Below are 21653 nucleotides of genomic sequence, written 5' to 3'. Positions count from 1 at the left end.
GATAGTTTTTAAATACAAAATTTAATGACAAAGCTGTAAAACATTATCCTAAATATAAACAATAAACTTGAATACCATTGGTGTTTAATATGAGGGTTTTAGTATGAAATATCTTTTTTCTTTTTTTTTTTACACACTTTTATTCATTTACTATGTCAATATGTCTTCTGGCAAATGTTTTGGCCCTAAACTGGTGGCAGTTTTGAAAAAAAGTCAATAGTCGGAAGAGTTGCAGAGTTAATTGAAAATAATGCCATTGTTGATTCTATGCTTTTTCAATTAATTAGGCTATTTTCTCTTTATCCATATCATCTATCCACTAGAAACTCATGGACATTGTGGACACATATGTAATTAATACTATATATGAAAGTTATTCAGGTATAAATTACCAAAGATACAATAGATTGCCATAGATTACATGTTAATTACCTAAGATTCTTGTAACTTTTCGTAAATTACCGGTAGCTTTGAAGCTCTAATGATGTCAAAATAAATATTTCTATGGTGATGTGAAGAATAATTAACCCATTTGAATTTCATTAAATTCAATTCTACTTCCTTTAATTGAAATTCAATTGAAATTCAAGAATTTAATTGGAATTTAAGAGTAATTCGCAACTCAATTCAGAATTGACCCCCAAACCTGTTCGTTTTAAAAAAGATTGTCATTCTCATTTCTGTCCTGGTCTCTGACATATTTTATAGTGAGGCGACTGCTAAGGTACCTAAATTGGACCATTTGACAAACAAAATGCAGAACTACTATACCCACCAAATAATTATATGCCGGTCCATAAAACATACTATGAAAATTACTTGTTTTATGCTCCTCCTTCTCCTCATTGTGTTTGTCTTGCATTTCCATATGGTATCTTGCAAAGTAATGTGGTGTGGTTAGACAGAGGTCTCACTGCAGACCTTTACCACCACACCAAAAGGAATGCAGGAAGCGTCTCTCCAGTTCACTTGAAAAAGGGAAGAGGGACTATTATGTTGTATAATACAGAGAATAAAAAAAAGGTGTATGCTTTTCATTGTGGCGTACAGTTTTGTATTCAATTTTGGTATAGGCTAAATAAAAATTACAGTTCACACTTAAAGGCCCACACAGACTGTACGATTTTAGACGTCTTAAGCCACGATTTTGCCGTCCCAGATAACATTTCCACATCGTGGGCGAATTCTTAGGTCGTATACGATTGTCGGAAGTCTTGGCTCGGTCAGTGTGACAGGGTCTAGGTCTGACGAGTACCACTACGTGTGATCGTAGGCTCTGACAAACTTCTATTTATCCTTTATCGTGTAGTGTGGCTGGTGTTACGAGCTGATCCCAGTGACTGACCAATAGGAACATGGCCGGCAATGACGACATGCTGGTTTCTGGAGACAAAACACCGCCAACATCACAGCAACAGCATGTTGTTGTTCTTTCGATGCCATGCTTGATATGTCCAGTTGATGTAGCCTTGCAAGCCAAAAGCAGAATGTGCCGATGTAACAGTTTTGCTTCTATCCTTCTCCTTGCCCTAACCTGGGTTTGAACCAGGGATCCTCTGCACACATCAACAACTGCCTCCCACGAAGCATTGTTACTTATTGCTCCACAAAAGCTGGAACCCTTGCAGAGCAAGGGTAACAACTACTTCAAGGTCTCAGAGCAATGACGTCAGCGCACACAGCTAAATAGCTAGCCATTTCACACCAGTTACACTCACCGCCCTTTGACCTCCTTCTCCGCAGCAACCCCAGCAGCTGGGCAGAGCCCAACTAAGTGATCCTGGGCAAGTAACAGTGTTACTTCTATCCCTATCTTTGTCCAACCTGGGCTCAAACCAGGGACCCTCTGAACACATCAACAACTGCCTCTCACAAAGCCTCTTGATCGTTACCTATCGCTCCACAAAAGTCATAGCCTTTGCAGAGCAAGGGAAACAACTACTTCAAGGTCTCAGAGTGAATGACACCCCGAATGAAATGATACTAGCGCGCACAGCTAACTAGCTAGCCATTTCACAACAGTTACACAGACAGAATTGAAGCAAATCGTAAACAATCAAGATTTTAATTTACGGGCCTCCCGAGTGGTGCAGCGGTGTAAGGCACTGCATCGAGGAGTCACTACAGTCCTGGGTTCGATCCCAGGCTGTGTCACAGCCGGCCATGACCGGAAGACCCATGAGGCGGCGCAAAATTGGCCCAGCGTTATCTGGGTTAGGAAAGGGTTTGGCCAGCCGGGATTACCTTGTCCCATCGCGCTCTAGCGACTCCTTGTGCCGGGCTGGGCGCCTGCAAAATGACTTCGATTGCCAGTTGGATGGAGTTTGACAAATTGGTGGGGCTGGCTTCTGGGTTAAGCAAGCAGTGTGTCAAGAAGCAGTGCGGCTTGGCAGGATCGTGTTTCAGGGGACGCATAACTCTTGACCTTCACCTCTCCCAAGATCGTACGGGAGTTGCAGCGATGGGACAACTACCAATTGGATATCTTTAAAAAAAAAATATATATATACGTATATGTTGATTTGGTCATACTAGTGTGACATGTAATAATTGTTAATAATCTGATGAACAGTGTGGGAAGGCCTTGAGAAACCATATCTTTCAATGATGCAACTTGAAATAAGTGACATTTAAATGAATTGCAACAGCACTAGGATGCATTCATAACAAATCTCCCCCTCCCCGCATCCTATTTCCATATAACATTTGGAGACTCGCTGAGCCTTTTACCTTCGGTTTAGGTCCACCAGCTTCAAACAGCTGTAAAAAATATATTTTTGTTATTAAAAATATATTTCATAGCGATTTAGATTGTACAATGATTCTATACACTATTCAGTGATTGTTTTGTCACATAAAGCGTGTAGAATTTAAGCAACCAGGAAATTACGATATCTACATTGGCCACTTGACCCCCTTTACATTAAATAACACAGCCACAAAGTCAAAACATAATAATATAATGGCGCTGGAGGGAATAGCAGCCGTTTTATGGATTGCTGACCAATTGTGCTATTTTGTGTTTTTTTTGTGCTATTTTGTGTTTTTTTTGCCCTATTTTGTGTTTTTTTTGCACTGATCTTAACTGTTCTTGTACATAATGTTTCCTCCATCATTCCTATAACTGAAAATAACTTCTGGACATCAGAACAGTGATCACTAATCTCAATTTGGATGAGGATTTCTACTTCAATGAGTCTGAGTCGATTGACATTCTGCTCATCCTGGACCAGGCCCAAATCTGCAACACTTGAAGAAGAAAGAGGCAGCGTTATAGAGGGTGCAGAATAACTGACGAAACTAAGTCGGCGAGTTGATAACGCACATCTACCACCCTTGGTTCTATTGGCGAACGTGCAATCACTTGAGAATAAAATGGACGAGCTCCATTCATGACTATCCTATCAACTAGATCTGAAGAACTGTAATATCCTATGTTTCTCTGAGCCGTGGCTGAACAAGGACATGGAAAATATAAATCTAGCTTTTTTTCTATACATCGGCAGGACAGCATGGCAGCGTCAGGCAAAGTCAGGGGTGTGTTGTGTGTCTCTATGTTAATAACAACATATAGTGCACAATCTCTAATATTAAGGATGTCTCTAGGTTCTGCTCACCTGAGTTACAATACCTCATGATAAACTGTAGACAATACTATTTACCAAGAGAGTTTTCATCTGTATTTTTCGTAGCTGTTTTACTTACCACCACAAACCGATGCTGGCACTAAAACCAAACTCAATGAGCTGTGGAACAACAGGCAAAAAACTCTAAATCACCTTTATTCCATAGACAGAGACGCATACAAAGCTCTCCCTTGCCCTCCATTTGGCAAATTTGACCATAACTCTATCCTCCTGATTCCTGGTTACAAGAAAAACTTGGAAGTACCCAGTACCAGCTCAATATGGAAGTGGTTCGATGAAGCGGATGCTAAATTACAGGACCGTTTTGCAAGCACAGACTGGAATATATTCTGTGATTCTTCCAATGGCATTGAGGAGTTTACCACATCAGTCACTGGCTTCATTAATAAGTGCATCGACGAATTCATCCCCACAGTTACCGTACATACATATCCCAACCAGAAGCCATGGATTACAAGGAAAATCTGCACTAAAAACTGGAGCTGCCGCATTCAAGGATCAGGACACTAATCCGGACGCTTATAAGAACTCCCGCTATGCCCTCTGACGAGCCATCAAACAGGCAAAGCGTCAATACAGAACTAAGATCAAATCCTACTACACCGGCTCTGATACTCGTCAGATGTGGCAGGTCTTGCAAACGATCACAGAATACAAAGGGAAAACCAGCCATGAACTGCCCATTGATGCAAGCCTACCAGACGAGCCAAATGCGTACTATGGTTGCTTCGAGGCAAGCAATGCTGAACCATGCATGAGAGCACCAGCTGTTCCGGATGACTGTGTGATCACGATCTCCACAGCCGATGTGAGTAACACCTTTAAACAGATTAACATTCACAAGGCCGCAGGGCCAGACAGATTGCCAGGACACGTACTTGGAGCATGCGCTGACCAGTCTTCACTGACATGTTCAACCATGTTCAACCACCATAGTTCCTGTGCCCAAGAACGCTAAGGTAACCTGTCTAAATTACTACTGCCATGTACTGTAGCACTTACATCTGTAGCCATGAAATGCTTTGAAAGGCTGGTCATGGCTCACATCAACACCATCTTCCCAGACACCCTGGACCCACTCCAATTAGCAAACCACCCAAACAGATCCACAGATGATGCAATCTCTATTACACTCCACACTGCCCTTTCCCACCTGGACAAAAGGAATACCTATGTGAGAATGATGTTCATTGACTAAAGCTCAGCGTTCAACACCATAGTGCCCTCCAAGCGCATCAATAATCTAAGGACCCAGGGACTGAACAACTCCCTCTGCAACTGGATCGTGGACTTCCTGACGGGCCGCCCCTAAGTGGTGAGGGTAGGCAACAACACATCCTCCACGCTTACTTTCAACACAGGGGCGTGTGGTGTTTGCTTAGTCCCCCCTCAGTGGTGTGTGCTTAGTCCCCTCTAGTAATCCCTGTTCACTCAGGACTGTGTGGACGTGCACGACTCCAACAACGGTGGTAGGCCTGATCACCGATGAGACAGCCTATAGGGAGAAGTTCAGAGACCTAAAAGTGTGGTGCTAGGAGAACAACCTCTCCCTCAACGTCAGCAAGACAAAGGAGCTGATTGTGGATTTCACAATCAGCTTCACATCAACAGGGCTGTACAGGAGCAGGTTGAGAGCTTCAAGTCCCACGGTATCCACATCACTAAGGACTACAGTGCCTTCAAAATGTATTCACACCCCTTAACTTTTCCACATTTTGTTGTGTTACAGCCTCAATTTAAAATTGAGTAGTGGAATTTCGTTTGTAGAAAATTCATAAAAATTAAAAGCTGAAATGTCTGGGCCTCCCAAGTGGCGCAGCGGTCAAAGGCTAGAGGCGTCACTACAGAGCCGGCGCACAATTGGCAGGTTAGGGGAGGGTTTAGTCGGGGTGCTTTACTTGGATCATCATGCTCTAGCGTCTCCTTGTGGCGGCCGGGCGCCTGTAGGCTGACCTCAGTCGTCAGTTGAACGGTGTTTCCTCTGACACATTGGTGTTGGCTGGCTTCTGGGTTAAGTGGGCAGGTGTTAAGGAGGACGCATGACATGACCTTCGTCTCCCGAGCCCGTTGGGGAGTTGCAGCGATGAGACAAGATCGAAATTGGGGAGAAAAAGTGGGTAAAATGTATATTAAAAATTTTTTAAATACTGAAATGTCAATAAGTTGGGTAAAATATATATATTTAAAAAAATTAATACTGAAAAGTCAATAAGTTTTCAACCCCTTTGTCATGGCAAGCCTAAATAAATTCAGGAATAAAAATGTGCTTAACAAATCACATAATAAGTTGCATGGACTCATTCTGTGTTCAATAATAGTGGTTAACATTTTTTTTTTTATGACTACCCATATCTGTACCCCAAACATACAATTGTCTATTTCAAGCACAGATTCAACCATAAAGACCAGGGAGGTTTTTCATTGCCTTGCAAAGAAGGACACAAATTGGTAAAATAAAATGTTGATGCTGAATATCCCTTTGAGCATGGTGAAGTTATTAATTAGACTTTGGATGGTTTATCAATACACCCAGTCACTACAAAGATACAGGCGTCCTTTTTAACTCAGTTGCCGCAGAGGAACGAAACTGAGGCCAATGGTGATTTCAAAACAGTTACAGCGTTGAATGGTTGTGAAATGAGAAAACTGAGGATGGATCAACAACATTGTAGTTACTCTTCAATACTCACCTAAATGACAGAGTGAAAGGAAGGAAGCATGTACAGAATAAAAATACTCCAAAACATTTATCCTATTTGCAACAAGGCACTTAATTAATACTGCAAAAAATTAATATAAAGCGTTATGTTTGGGGCACATCCGACACAACACATCACTGAGTACCACTCATATTTTCATGTTTATGACTGCATAATGTTATGGGTATGCTTGTCATCAGCAAGGACTAGGGAGTTTTTTTATATAAAAAGAAACAGAATACACCAAAGCACAGTGGTGCATTTGAAATTAGAAAATGCTCCGTTATTAAAATAAATAAATGTTTTGTTCCATGTAATCCAACAATGTGTACACCACCATCTTGTCTACTTCAAATCTTCTCTCATTGATCGAGACAGGTATTTCATCATAACATGGGGCACTATGGGTTAGACCCACCTGTCTTAATCAATGAGAGAAGAAATAGACAATAGACAAGATGGCGGCGTACACATTGTTGGATAACTTCATGGAGCAAAAAAAAACCATCTTAATAACAGATCAATTTATAAATTCAAACGCACCACCTGAAACTGGACACAGACATTTTAGAAAACACATGTTTGGCAGAATCGAGAATGAAGATAGTATCGCCAAGGTAAGGTGGGTCGAAAAGGTTCTGCAACTAACCTCTAACTCCCACTAATGGATACCAAACATATTTGGTTAAATCATGTTATCTGGTTCAACAATCAAAAGCTAAAGTTCCTCATGACATGTGTACACACTTCTCTATAGATCTTATACAGGTGTGCCATCCGATTGTGACACAATGTAGCAAAAAGCAACTGTGCAATATAGGCAGGGTCGGTTCCAGGCATAAGTGTTTGCTTGGTCATGGATCCCTCTGACATTTTCATTGCGCACCCTATTCCCACTGATTACTATTTGTATATACAGTTGAAGTCGGACGTTTACATACACCTTAGCCAAATGCATTTAAACTCAGTTTTTCACAATTCCTGACATTTAATCCTCGTAAACATTCCCTGCCTTAGGTAAGATAGGATCACCACTTTATTTTAAAAACATGAAATGTCAAAATAATAGTAGAGAGAATGATTTATTTCAGCTTTTATTTATTTCATCACATTCCTAGTGGGTCAGAAGTGTATATACACTAAATTAGAATTTGGTAGCATTGCCTTTCAATTGTTTAACTTGGGTCAAATGTTTTGGGAAGCCTTCCACAAGCTTACCACAATAAGTTCTGTGAATTTTGGCCCATTCCTCCTGACAGAGCTGGTGTAACTGAGTCATGTTTGTAGGTCTCGTACCGTGGGTTAATCATTGTGCGAGTGTATTATTTATTCGAGGTACTCCTCGCTGTTTTGTTTTGGGTTTCTACCCTGTGTTTTGTTACGTGTTTGTTTGGTCTTCATCCCCATGCCTTTACACGGCACACCGTAATTTGGGCTTAATAAAAAACCGTATTACGCATTCCTGTGCCTGTCTCCCGAGTCATTCATACCAACGTGACATGCTTAAACAGCGAAATTGGAAATCAGCCTTGTTTGCATAGCGATGATAAAAATAATGTAATTTAGGCTGTAATGACATCCAACAACGCAGAGTAGGTGATCTGCGCATGCGTGGCTCCCACCATGAAGCATGGAGGAGGTGTGATGGTGCTTTTCTGGTGACACTGTCAGTGATTTATTCAGGTATGCAGGTAAGACCCAGAACTTAAATGTAACAATGGTATAATAATCCAACAGGGGTAGGCACTAGACAGGTCAAATCAGGCAGGGGTCAGTAAACCAGAGGTGGGGGAATGGTACTACTGGATGGCAGACAGGCTCAGAGTAGGCAGAGGTCATTAATCCAGATGTGGGGCAAAGGTGCAGGCAGGCTCAGGGGCAGGTAGGCAGGTTGAGTCAGAACAGGCAAGAGTAAAAAAAAAGAGAGACTGGGAAAAGCAGGTGCTGAGACAAAAAAACTCTGGTTGACATGACAAACTGGCAAGAGACAATCAGAGAACACAGGTATAAATACACAGGGAATAATGGGGAAGATGGGCGACACCTGGAGGAGGGTAGAGACAATCACAAAGACAGGTGAAAGAGATCAGGGTGTGACAAGTAGTTAGTCTAGCCAGCCATCTAAACCTGTATTAATCATGGGCATGGACAAATCCCGACCTGGGATGCAGGGTCCCTTACCTCCAGGGGGCCAACATTGGCTGTATTAGTCATTTTCACTCAGATATCATATTAAATCAAATGTTACTTGTCACATGCGCCGGATACAACACGTGTAGAGCCTACAGTGAAACGTTTACTTTCAAGCCCTTAACCAACAATGCAGTTTTAAGAAAAAGTATATAGTTTTGTCTACAGTTTATCATGGGATGATTAAAAAAAAATTAACCAGGCAAGTCAGTTCAGAACAAATTCTTATTTACAATGACGGCCTTCCCGGACGACGCTGGGCCAATTGTGCGCCACCCTATGGGACTCCCAATCACAGCTGCATGTGATACAGTCTGGATTCGAACCAGGGACTGTAGTGACATGCAATGCCTTAGACTGCTGCACCACTCGGGAGATACTCTACCTCAGGCAAGCAAAACCTAGAGACTTCCTTAGATATCATGCACCAGCTGTTGTTTACAAATATACATAGACCCCCACCCTTTGTCTTACCAGAGGCTGCTGTTCGATTCTGCAGATACAGTGTATAACCCACCAGCTGTATGTTATTCATGTCTTCGTTCAGCCATGACTCGGTGAAACATAAGATATTACAGTTTTTAATGTTCCGTTGGTAGGATATAAATGCTTTTAGTTCATCCAAATTATTGTCCAGCGATTGCACATTGGCCAATAGGACCGATGGCAAAAGCAGATTAGCCACTCGTCAGCAGATCCTCACAAGGCACCCTGATCTCCATCTATGATACCTCTTCTGTCTCTTTCTCCTTTCTCCTCCTTAAGTCATTCCAAAATGGGTATGATTGCAGGAAATGAGCTGTAACTCAAATGGTTATCTCCTCCCCATGGTAAAATGTATACAATTGCAGAAAACTTGCTTTAAAATTGCAACATTTCTATATGCCCCATGGCAAAATTTGTAGAATTGCAGGAAATTAAAAACATCTTTCTACGAGCCCCCAAAAGGCTAGATACAGAGGTCCTCAAATCGTGAAAGGTGTTGCTTTACTGCAGTAATGTTCCACAGACACTCACCCTGTCTATTCATTTCTCAATTTATCTCACAATATAGTTTCGAGAAGAATATTACACAAATCACATAAGTACTATAATCCAAAGCGATGCAAAACCGTGAGGACATGTTTTAAAATTATTTTGCCCCTTTAAGTATATAGTGCCAGTGAGCACATTGTGCGGAGGGATCTGATACTGACTACGCTCAAGGCGCTGCATGATTACATTGGCTTTCTTTCCTGCCCGAGCCAAGACGTGTGTTAACGTTGAAGTGGGGGTAGCTATAGTTGGAGACACTAAATTGACCCGTAAGCAGTGCAACATTGGCTGTGAAGGTCTTGTCCTAGAAACGACATATTTGAGTGAATAGGAAGCTGTATATTTTTAACAAATTCAAAAATGTCTTGGCAAAGCTACGTGGATAACCTGATGGCCGACGGCAGCTGTCAGGATTCCGCCATTGTTGGGTATACTGACGCCAAATACGTTTGGGCAGCACATGCCGGTGGTACTTTTAGCAACATAACGGTAAGAAATGAAAGGGAAACCAATTTTTATATATAAATAAATAAACAATGAATGCCACTAGTGGATATTTGTCTGAATCAGAATGAATGCTGCCAGGGATAATCACAACCTCGCCGGACCTAGCAAAGAATGAGCTTGCTACCTAATGTTAGCCAGTTAACTAGTACAGTAGCTAGCTACCGTTAGCTAGCTTCACCGCATATCCCCTTTTGGCCAGCAAAGTCGATAAGTCAGCAAGCTAGTTTGCTATTGCTAACGTCAAATTGGTACACTGTGATTTGTTGGCCAATAATATTGAACTGATGTGAATATAACCAGGCAACTACTCAAATGCCAATTATGCAATATTTGCTGGCTGCTATCAATGTTAGGTAGCGTTATGTACTAGCAGTCTGCTTGCCGACGTTAGACAATGAATGATTGTCGTTGTCTGAAGCTAGCTAACGTCAGAGCCATATTCGACCCACTAACGTTACTAGGCTAGCTTAGCCAATAGCCAACTATCGTTAGTTCGTTAGGTAGTAAATTAAGACTTGTCTTGCCAACGTTAGCTAACGTTAGTATACACGAATAAACAGTTGAGGCCGCTAGCTAACGTTAGTTGCTTACTACTAGTAGTAAAGTTATTTGGCTAATAGCCAAGTTTGCTACCTAATGTTTCGAATTGGAGACGCTAGCCAATATTTGTGCATACGTTTCGACTTTTTATAATATCTAACTGTCTGGATAAGTAAATGTAATTGGTAGCTAGCTATTTTCTAAGCTGAAAGAATGCTTAAACGTTTTGCTCAAATCAGGACCAAGATGGCTGCTCCCCATGTCATCCACAATGGGTAAACTTGCTAACTACCTAGATAAGTTTGCAACCAGTTATTGCATTTTGACATCAGATTAGCTAAATGCTGTACTACTTGAACATTATTCCTCAGGTGTAATCAAACCAACTGGTAATTCGTCATTTGTTAAAAACAGAGGCTCCCTAGAGCAAGAAGGGGAGGACCATCAGTGAATTTCAGAGTAAAACATAACGTTAAAACTATACAAAATATATTCTCATGTCACCAAATAATTAAAACACTGTTTTTAATAATTAAAACACTGGTTCAAAATTGACTTCAATACAAAACCTAATGGTTCATTCATACAGTAATTATGACAACTTCCCTTCAAACTGTATAAATTAACAATCAATTTTAGTACTGAAACCATAAGCAAACATGCACAGTGCAAAACACCTGTTTTGATTACTACAGCTGTGTGTATATGAAAGGACATTGAACTGAATGACTAGAATATGACTGGGAGCCATGAAATATGGACATGCTCGTGAAGAAAAACAAATCTTCCTCCCTCGTTTTAAACGTCAATGAGGGTGAACACACCTGTGATTACTACAGCTGTGTGTTTATGAAAGGACCAGGGTGGTGTAAAAAAATCTAATGGGTGCTTTTATTAATAAGTGGTACCACAACCACCAATAAAATCAAGATTTGACTAAGACAGGTTGAGGTTTGCAGTTTTCTTAAATTAATAAAAGATCACTTGTGCATTAGAATACTTCTGTTGTGCTCTTTTTCGGGAGAAACCGTCACCTTTTAAAATATGACTTAAACCCAGATGAGCACCCCATTCCATAGAAGCTTTTAGTGGCACATGTCATTTCTAAAGGTAACATGTCTGCATGAACTTTGTGTACTACCACTGTTTTTCAGCCTCAAGAGATTGATGTCCTCATTGGAAAGGACAGGACTAGCTTCTTCACCAACGGCATGGCCTTGGGTTCAAAGAAGTGCTCTGTCATCAGAGACAGCCTCCATAGTGAAGGGGACTGGACAATGGACATCAGGACAAAGAGTCAAGGAGGAGAGCCAACGTACAACATTACTGTAGGCAAGGCTGGCAAAGGTAAAGGGTGACCACTTTTTATAGTGGTAAAAAGAAATGTCAGGTATTGCAACATTTTAGGATGTATCTGTGGCTATAACATACTCAAGTGTTGTCCTTAATCAACGCAAGCATCTTGCAGATTGTTGGTGGTTATTTATTCTCTAATGCTCTGTTCTCATATTAGTATATGCAGTTTAAAAAATAAAAAAAACAGCAGAATATATTATTGTTACTCTGAGCATGAAATATTGCAGACGGAAGTTTGTATTTGTTCCATCAATTTAGACAAGGGGTACAATTTAAGGTATGACATTGTAAGCCACAGCAGACAGAAATTGGAGAACTGTTAAATTCTCACTGGTCGGCAAGCTGTCCATTGTGGCAAAGTTCATGTTACTTCCTTGGATCCATACTTTGTTTGAGAAATGCTAATGGTGCATTAGGCTTCATTCTATTTAGTGTGTTGAGGTTCAGAAATGACATGAGAAAAGAAACAAGAAGCCCGGGTTTACCTACTAAGTCAATCTGCCTTTGTGGTCCTTGAGGCTTGCGCACATCGCACAGAATGTTGATCTAGAGTTCGTATGCGATCGTTCAATGTGCTGTAGATTTCTGGCTCCTGACATTTTTCACAGATGCTACATGTGAAATCGGTGTGTACTCGGGCTCACAAATTACTTTGAGGCGCTAAGTGCTCTTGGTCAGCTAACTCTATTGGTGTGTCTAAGCCCTTTACTCTGATCGTCTGTCATCACCTGAGTCTAATCAACAACTCTGAGGGTCTTTACCTTTGATTATTTTCTTAAGCTGCTCCTTAACTATTGGGTGGTTTTCAACCTAACTAACATTTTAGCTGCATGCTTTGGGTAGTCTGTTTAATGCCTATATTATTCCTAGCCATCTTGTCACTCTGGACAGTAGCCTACAATGTCTCTTCACATGTTGAAGACTTGATTGCAAGCAGTATGGGTTTATAGCCAGCTTAATTTTGGAAAAACTAGCAGTCCATTGACTACTGTTTTCAAGTCAATCTGTCACGTTTTGAAATGCTACATGAGTTAATAATATTCTGGCTCAAATGTTTTTGGGCAAGACGGATGAAGAGAAATGGTAGGTGACTGTCCAATCACCCTGTGAAACTTTGCCTCTAACATCACTAATAATCCTGACTCAGGTGCCAGTGAAGAAGTGGCTCTAAAAACACCACACACATCCCTCACATTACTCTTCAGATGGAAGGTCGTGTGTGTGTGGTAAACCAGGTGGTCTGTAGTGGTTATGATGACCCTGATAAAAGTAGCCTAATAAACCAGAGATTGTACGAGCCTGGCCTGTATACACTCCTATGGGGCAGAAATCTTTTTGACTTGCCTTTTTTAGAGTCAATTTGGCTTTTACCTGGTGTCTGTACAGTTGACCAGTTTCTAAAAACATTTGTCCTCCACATTTGCAAGTGTGCATTGAACTTGTATGCAAGTATTCAGTGAACTTGTGAAGGATAGATTTTTCTCTGGAGTTACTGTGTCTACTTGGTTTAATGTAAAGCTTTAGAGCTTATAGTAAATACTTTATTTGCTCCTACAAAAAGGATAAATCATACCATAATAGTTGGCTGTAGTATTTTGGGTGTTTTGACCACTGACAAAGGCTTTATGGGTATTTCCCTGCAAGCATGCTCTTCCCTGTAATACAAATGCAAAACAAGTAGCCATAACTTTATCTTCAGTTATGCCAACTGTACACCTCCATTTTGTTACTAACCTTTCCTTCACGTGACTGCCTTTTCTTTAACCTCTTAATACTCTAAACTTTTCCCTTTTCCTTTCTTCTCTTTCAGTCTTGGTTCTTGTAATGGGCAAAGAAGGGGTCCACGGAGGTGGATTGAATAAGAAGGCATACTCAATGGCAAAATACTTGAGGGATTCGGGGTTCTAGTGTCACCAAGCTTGCTTAGTTAAAATTGAGGGACAAAAAGAAGAGAATAAATATTGCTTTTAAGATTTCTTCTGCAAACAGTCAAATGTCGTTGAAACTTTAATAGCAATGAAGAGTAATGGTCGTGGTGGGAACATCCTATGTCACTTTTATCCCCACTCTTAGTGGGGAAAAAGACTATTTTCAGTTTTGTTCATTTTTCTTTTTGTTTCCTTGTGTGCCCCAGCATTAGTTTTAGTCATGGGAAAGGAAGGGGTCCATGGCGGACAGCTCAACAAGCAAGTATTTACCATGGCTGAGCACCTGAGGTAGTCTGGATATTGAAGCAGCCTCTACCCATCATCTTTCTCACCTCCATTGTGTTGACAGTACTTTGGGGATTAGTTAGCAGACACATTGGTACTCTTCCCCAGTTCCACTTTTATGTACACCCTTTATTTTTTGTTCATGTTTTTTTTTGTCCCTTTTCCTCACCATTCTTTCTCAGAGCATTAACACTATGTACCCTATTTCTGACACTAAAGTAAGAGCATGTTCATCAGAAATGGTTGAAATGTATATTTACCAAAAGGGAAATGTGCAAAGAAATTCATAAAAAATATAATTAAATTGTGTACCAAATTTGGACTTGGCTTGTATACACCAATACTTAGTAATTGGAAAATGACAGGAGGAAGCATACCTTAATTGGCTGCGTCATTCGATGGTGTAGACAGTTTCGCATAGGAAAATGTATTTTCAGAATTTTGAAGCGATGACCGTCTGTGGTCTCCTTTCCTCAGCATGTCAGGGTTTGAAAGTTGCATGCATATCTTTTAGTAGCATTTCCCAAACCTTTATATTCCATCCAGAAATGTTATTTTAATTCAGTCCTTCTTGCATTGTCATTTGATACATACATCATTAAGGTAAAGATTTCCTCCAGCATAGTCCTCTAAACATACTTTGAAACCCCTCAGCTGAGTCAGCCCACTATTTAGATTTTCTTTTCTTTAGGTTGCATTATCTTCCATCAACTGCTTTTGCTGTTGTAACTTGAATGTGGTCTTACAAGTCATTGATGTGGTGTTGGAATATTGTTTGAAAGTAATGGCAGATAAGATCAGCATTGCTGAGTTAAAAAAATAAATATATTCCTCCCATGAACCTTCAAATACGTCTTAAAGTCCTCATGGACATTCCATCTTTGCAATAGCTCAGGCACATATCTAGGATATGCCAGCTCCTGCAATTTTATTTCACGCTGCTGACATTGCGCAGTGTATCGTCCCTACAAACCATGTTTTGGCAAGTTTTTATTTTCCATAGGACCAATTGTCTGTCAGGGTGATTTTCAGAATAGCTTCAAACCATTGTGAAAGATTGTTGCCCTCATTTTGTCAGTCATTAGACACTATACTTCAGATGGCTTTAAAACACTTACTGCTTCTTTAGATTACTTAGAAACTAATTGATTTACTGCTAATTTGTTAACGGGTGAAATTGCAGTCTCATTGGACAACTGGTAATGAGTGTATTCTTAGTGAACGACTGTAAACCCAAGCTCTGCTGGGCAAAACTCTGAGTTTCCTTGTGCTCTACTCATCAAAGATGTATCAGCAACTGTCAGCACACTACTTAACAGTATATTAAAAACAACATTGAAAGTGTTTACACTAAATTGGTGGAAAATGGTGTTGGTTGGAATAAGAACACTAGTGAGTTGTCTTGTGAAAACTTTCAAAGAAAACTATCCTGTGCCATAATGTAGATCTGAGCTGTTGCTACTGTGAGTTAGATTTTGAACTTCTGCCCCAGCAAGGACTATGGCTCTTTCCTCCTGTAAAGGCTTTGTGGAATATGTCCAGAACTACACATTTCACACTGATTTGTGATTTTTCTTTCCCCTATGCATTTGGATTCAGTCAGTTATTAAATTTGCATTTTGATAAATGTTTGGGGGAAAATGCCATAAATTGATAAATCACCTTGTTTACAGACAGATCAAATAAAAGTTCTTCCAACCAGAACTGTCAACCTGTGTTTGTGCTTTATTTCCTGATAAAGTTCTGTTTAGGTTTTAATACATCTTTATGGTGAAAGTGCTCAAATAGAAATGTGAGGAAACAGGCAAGCCACTTTACAATTTCTGTTGTTTACACAGGCAGCCTAATTCTGATCTTATTACACTAATTGGTATTTTGACCAAAAGCTATTTTGACAATTGGACAGGCGTTCAGAATTGGGTTGCCTGTGTAAACAGCCTGAGAGGATTTCGTGTGAAAGCAATATTGCTTATGCCTGTCATGCATGCCTAATTCAGTCTTTCAACCAATCACCGATCTTTACACATCAGGTATTTTTCAGAGCTGAGGGGTATATTATGATTGAAGCTAAATCTATTCGTGTTTTTTTTTTTTAAATAGCCAACTTCCTTTAGCTTCAAATTCCAGCTCAGGGTTCATCTGCGCTACGATGGTGGATGTGTGAATTGCTTGTCCGCCTGCCGCTAAGTAGCAGGCTTGTAACTGCGCATGCATTTCGTACGTGTCAAGTCAAACGCTGAACTCTTCATTGAGGCAATGCTGAAACATCAATCAACAGGCGAGTCTGTGCCACATTTAGACTTTGTGCTGAGATCAAAAACGAAATAAGTTATCTTGCAAATTCTGCGGGCTATGGTATAAAATAGGCTTGAGGTGCTGTCTTTATTGATTAACGTTAATGCCGTCTTTGGTGTGCCTGTCAATGCACGAACACCTTCCCCCTCAGTTGACCAAAGTTACCTTGATGGAAAATATTCTAAGCATGTACATCAAAGAAATACCACTAATTCATCATAGGTGCATATTATCAGTTGCTTTCACATGGATAGAAATATAGGTTGTAATGTAGATAAGACATGCCTCATGTAGAATAGGGACTTTTAGCTATATACAACAAATTTACCCACCTGAATGTGACACAGCTCATTTGATTAGAGACACCTGTGAATGGGAGTTCTGAAGTCTGGTCGGTAATTATCTTCAGCCCACAAGTAACCTTACAGCTGTATAAACCCAGAATCTGGTGACAGTGACCACCTTTACATGCACACCAATGTCCTGTTATTATTCGGGATACTCAAGTATTCTGTTTTTGAGTTGACACATATAAACATCCTATCCCGTTTACAATGACCCTAAAAAGCTTGTATCCCGGTTATGATAAACCCGGATAAGATGCCTGTGATAGGCTGATCATGGTATACTGTTGCATGTCAACACCTTATCCTGTTTACTGTTGTTTTTTGTAGTCTGCACATACTCAGTTTCACGTGATGGTGTTTTCATCGGAATCTCAAACCAATCACGTTAAAAAGTAGGATATACCTGCACATTTCGAGCCACCATAGTTATTCCATAAATTATTTTGCCTATACACTGTATTGGACCTTATAGCCAACTGGCTTAGGCTACTTTCACCCCTAATTTAGATATGTTTCTGCTTATAATTTCCGACATTTGTTAGGCAATTTGTTTGTCAACTATAGTTCTATACATGCAGCTTCTCTTCTGTCATAACCTGTTGCCCTAGAAAACTAAGTGAAGTAGTGCTCACAAGAATGTCTTACATCGGTAGAATTAATGCATTCATAATCTAGTTAACGTTGGTAAAGTTGTCTGTTTCGTTTAGGGACTGGGGAGAAAACTGAATAACTCAAACAGTGGAAAGATTGTTCCTGTGCAAAATGTCCAAATGTCATCAAATTTGACAGATTTTAAATAAATGAAAAGCTGATTAAACGATTAAACACGTTTCTGTTAAGACTTCAGTTTGTCCTGGGTGCATATTTTGTGGTTGAAATACTGTCTGCTTGCATAAGTGTCAAAGATAACACATTACATGCACATTTGCATTTTCTCAAGAGATGAAAAAAAGTCATAATTTCCTGGTCCCTAGACAAAATGAACATTTGTTGTATAATTGAACTTCAAGAAATGCATAATTCTGTAGCAGTTAATATTGTATTAGGCTACATGTGAGAAGTTATAGGCCTACAGTCAGTGTCTATTTCAGTTACTATTCCATTTAACCCATATGAATTTAAATTAGGAATATTCTGTTTATTCATAGTACAGGGAGATAATCGTGAGTGGAATATCAAAGGTGCATGTGAAAAGTGTATCCCGAATAAGACCTTAAACGGCATATGAGCTACTATCTGGAATACGGCGTGCATGTAAACTTGGTCATAGAAAGAGACGGAAATACCTGAAAAAGTGGGAGGAGTGGTTGGGGAAATTCACTTCATCCATACTTTGATAAAGAGTCTCTACCTTCTCATGTAAAGTTCTGCTTTATGAGATCCTTCGTGCCCAAATCCCCTCAGTGTAATAATTGCAAAAGATTTGGTCATGTGGCAAGTGTATGCAGATGGGAAGAGTATTGAATGCCAGTTGAGGTCATATGCTGGTGAACATGTGCCTGAATTCCCAGATTGTCCTGTAAGGGTAAATTAAACAGAGTTAGGTGAGGATGGAGAACAATCCACACTTTTTTGGGGGGGATTTTTTAATGTTCTCCATCCTCCCCTGATTCAGAATGTACCATTTTCATGCCATGCTTGGTTCAATAGCTATTGATGAGAGAACTGAATATACAGTTGAAGTCGGTTTTCCTCCTTACTGCCAATCAGTTGTGTTGTGACAAGACAGGGTGGTACAGTTGAAGATGGAAGTTTACATACACCTTAACCGAATAGATTTAAACTCAGTTTTTCACAATTCCTGAAATTTAATCCTAGTAAAAATTCCCTGTCTTAGGTCAGTTAAGATCACCACTTTATTTTAAGAATGTGAAATGTCAGAATAATAGTAGAGTGATTTATTTCAGATTTTATTTCTGTCATCACATTCCCAGTGGGTCAGAAGTTTACATGCACTCAATTATTATTTGGTAGCATTGTCTTTCAATTATTTAACTTGGGTCAAACGTTACGGGTAGCCTTCCACAAGCTTGCCACAATAAGTTGGGTGAATTTTGGCCCATTCCTCCTGACAGAGCTGGTGTAACTGAGTCAGGTTTGTAGGCCTCCTTGCTCACACATGCTTTTTCAGTTTTGCCCACACATTTTCTATGGGATTGAGGTCAGGGCTTTGTGATGGCCACTACAATACCTCAACTTTGTTGTCCTTAAGCCATTTTGCCACAACTTTGGAAGTATGCTTGGGGTCATTGTCCATTTGGAAGACCCATTTGCGACCAAGCTTTAACTTCCCGATTGATGTCTTGAGATGTTGCTTCAATTTATCCACATAATTTTGCTGCCTCATGATGCCATCTATTTTGTGAAGTACAGTAGTCCCTCCCTCCTGCAGCAAACACCCGCGCAACATGATGCTATCACTCCCATGCTTCACTGTTGGGATGGTGTTCTTCGGCTTGCAAGCCTCCCCCTCTTTCCTCCAAACATAACGATGGTCATTATGGCCAAACAGTTCTATTTTTGTTTCATCAGACCAGAGGACATTACTCCAAAAAGTACAATCTTTATCCCCATGTGCAGTTGCAAACCATAGTCTGGCTTTTTTTATGGCGGTTTTGGAGCACTGGCTTCTACCTTGCTGAGCAGCCTTCCAGGTTATGTTGATATAGGACTTTGCTGTTGTTCTGGGATTGATTTGCACTTTTCCCACCAAAGTACATTCATCTCATAGAGACAGAACGCGTCTCCTTCCTGAGCGGTATGATGGCTGCGTGGTCCCATGGTGTTTATACTTGCGTACTATTGTTTGTACAGATGAACGTGGTACCTTCAGGCGTTTGGAAATTGCTCCCAAGGTTGAACCAGACTTGTGGAGGTCTACAATTTATTTTCTGAGGTCTTGGCTGATTTATTTAGATTTTCCCATGATGTCAAGCAGAGGCACTGAGTTTGAAGGTCGGCCTTGAAATACATCCACAGGTTCACGTCCAATTGACTCAGATGATGTCAATTAGCCTATTAGAAGCTTCTAAAGCCATGACATCATTTTCCGGAATTTTCCAAGCTGTTTAAAGGCACAGTCAACTTAGTGTATGTAAACTTCTGACCCACTGGAATTGTGATACAGTGAATTATAAGTGAAATAATCTGTCAAATAATTGTTGGAAAAATTGCTTGCTTCATGCACAAGATAGATGTCCTAACCGACTTGCCAAAACTATAGTTTGTTAACAAGAAATTTGTGGAGGTTGAAAAACGAGTTTTAATGACTCCAAACTAAGTGTATGTAAACTTCTGACTTCAACTGTATATATGTGTAGCAATATTAAAGTAACAAAGTTTGATTTAATAATTTTTTTGTACATATTTTTACTTTACAGATATGCAAAGTCAGGATGGTGTTCTCCATTTTGCTCTGACCCCCCAAGTGTCAAATAGCTACATTTTCCATGGTATGACCATCTTAAAACAATGTCAGTTTAGAATTATTGCCTACTTTCACCCATATTTTCTTTGCTTTTGGAAAACAAGTTGTTCCAGTAGTTAGCTCCACCGCTACTGAAAACAATACCAAGATTTGAATTTAGTTAAACTACCACCAAGCTACAACAACAATGTATTTAAATGACTAGTTGAACTACATGTAGTTCACTACTCCACAACAATGCTTAAAGATTATTTGAACATCATGTGCGGAAAAATGTCGGTATAAATATCGGTACCGTGACTGCCACAAATGTGGATTATTTGAATGCTTTTCCAATAGTCTTGAAGGAGTTCCCACACATGCTGAGCACTTGTTGGCTGCTTTTCCTTCACTCTGCGGTCCAACTCATCCCAAACCATCTCAAGTGTGCCTTGTATTCAGAATAAATCACAGACAGTGTCACCAGCAAAGCACCCCCACACCATCACATCTCCTCCTCCATGCTTCAGGGTGGGAACCACACATTCGGAGATCACCCGTTCACCTACTTTGCATCACACAATGACACGGCGGATGGAACCAAAAATCTCAAATTTGGACTATTCAGACCAAAGGACAGATTTCACATGGTCTAATGTCCATTGTTTGTGTTTCTTGGACCAAGCAAGTCTCTTCTTATTATTGGTGTACTTTAGTAGTGGTTTCTTTGCAGCAATTCGACCATGAATGCCTGAGTAGCGCAGTCTCCTCTGGACTGTTAATGTGTATGTTACTTGAACTCTGTGAAGCATTTATTTGGGCTGCAATTTCTTAGGCTGGTAACTTTAATGAACTTATCCTCTGCAGCAGAGGTAACTCTGGAACTTATTTTCCTGTGGGGATCCTCATGAGAGACCGTTTCATCATAGCACTTGATGGCTTTTGCGACTGCACTTGAAGAAACTTTCAAAGTTTTTGACATTTTCCAGATGTCTAAAAGTAATGATGGACTGTCGTTTCTCTTTGCTTATTTGAGCTATTCTTGCCATAATGTGAACTTGGTCTTTTACCAAATAGTGCTATCTTCTATATACAGTTGAAGTCGGAAGTTTACATACACTTAGGTTGGAGTCATTAAAACTTGTTTTTCAACCACTCCACAAATTTCTTGTTAACAAACTATAGTTTTGGCAAGTCGGTTAGGACATCTACTTTGTGCATGACAAGTAATATTTCCAACAATTGTTTACAGATGGATTATTTCACTTATAATTCACTGTATCACAATTCCAGTGGGTCAGAAGTTTACATACACTAAGTTGACTGTGCCTTTAAACAGCTTGGAAAATTCCAGAAAATTATGTCATGTCTTTAGAAGCTTCTGATAGGCTAATTGACATCATTTGAGTCAATTTGAG

At 40.0% G+C, this 21653-nt stretch overlaps 1 protein-coding gene across 2 annotated transcripts; it reads left to right on the top strand.

Moving 5' to 3' along the window:
* The first annotated feature begins 9739 nt into the window (after nt 1-9739).
* LOC112260209 (profilin-2) lies at nt 9740-15898 on the top strand. Of its 2 annotated transcripts, none has more exons than XM_024435139.2 (3): nt 9740-10060; nt 11773-11965; nt 13785-15898. In XM_024435139.2, exons 1-3 carry the CDS (start codon nt 9932-9934, stop codon nt 13880-13882), a joined length of 420 nt encoding a protein of 139 aa, XP_024290907.1. In that variant the 5' UTR covers nt 9740-9931; the 3' UTR covers nt 13883-15898. The 2 variants fall into 2 exon arrangements, with proteins under 2 accessions (XP_024290907.1, XP_024290908.1); XM_024435140.1 differs by having other exon boundaries at nt 9742-10060; nt 14109-15898.
* Nucleotides 15899-21653: the final 5755 nt, after the last annotated feature.

The sequence above is a fragment of the Oncorhynchus tshawytscha genome, linkage group LG10, assembly GCF_018296145.1.
Source record: "Oncorhynchus tshawytscha isolate Ot180627B linkage group LG10, Otsh_v2.0, whole genome shotgun sequence".
Lineage (NCBI taxonomy): Eukaryota > Metazoa > Chordata > Actinopteri > Salmoniformes > Salmonidae > Oncorhynchus > Oncorhynchus tshawytscha.
This window is presented reverse-complemented; position numbering and strand designations above follow the sequence as displayed.

Coding starts and splice junctions, on each gene's coding strand:
- LOC112260209 (XM_024435139.2), top strand. CDS start 9,932: ATGTCTTGGCAAAGCTACGTGGATAACCTGATGGCCGACGGCAGCTGT. Junction 10,061..11,772: donor GTACTTTTAGCAACATAACG/GTAAGAAATGAA, acceptor ACTGTTTTTCAG/CCTCAAGAGATTGATGTCCT. Junction 11,966..13,784: donor TGTAGGCAAGGCTGGCAAAG/GTAAAGGGTGAC, acceptor CTTCTCTTTCAG/TCTTGGTTCTTGTAATGGGC.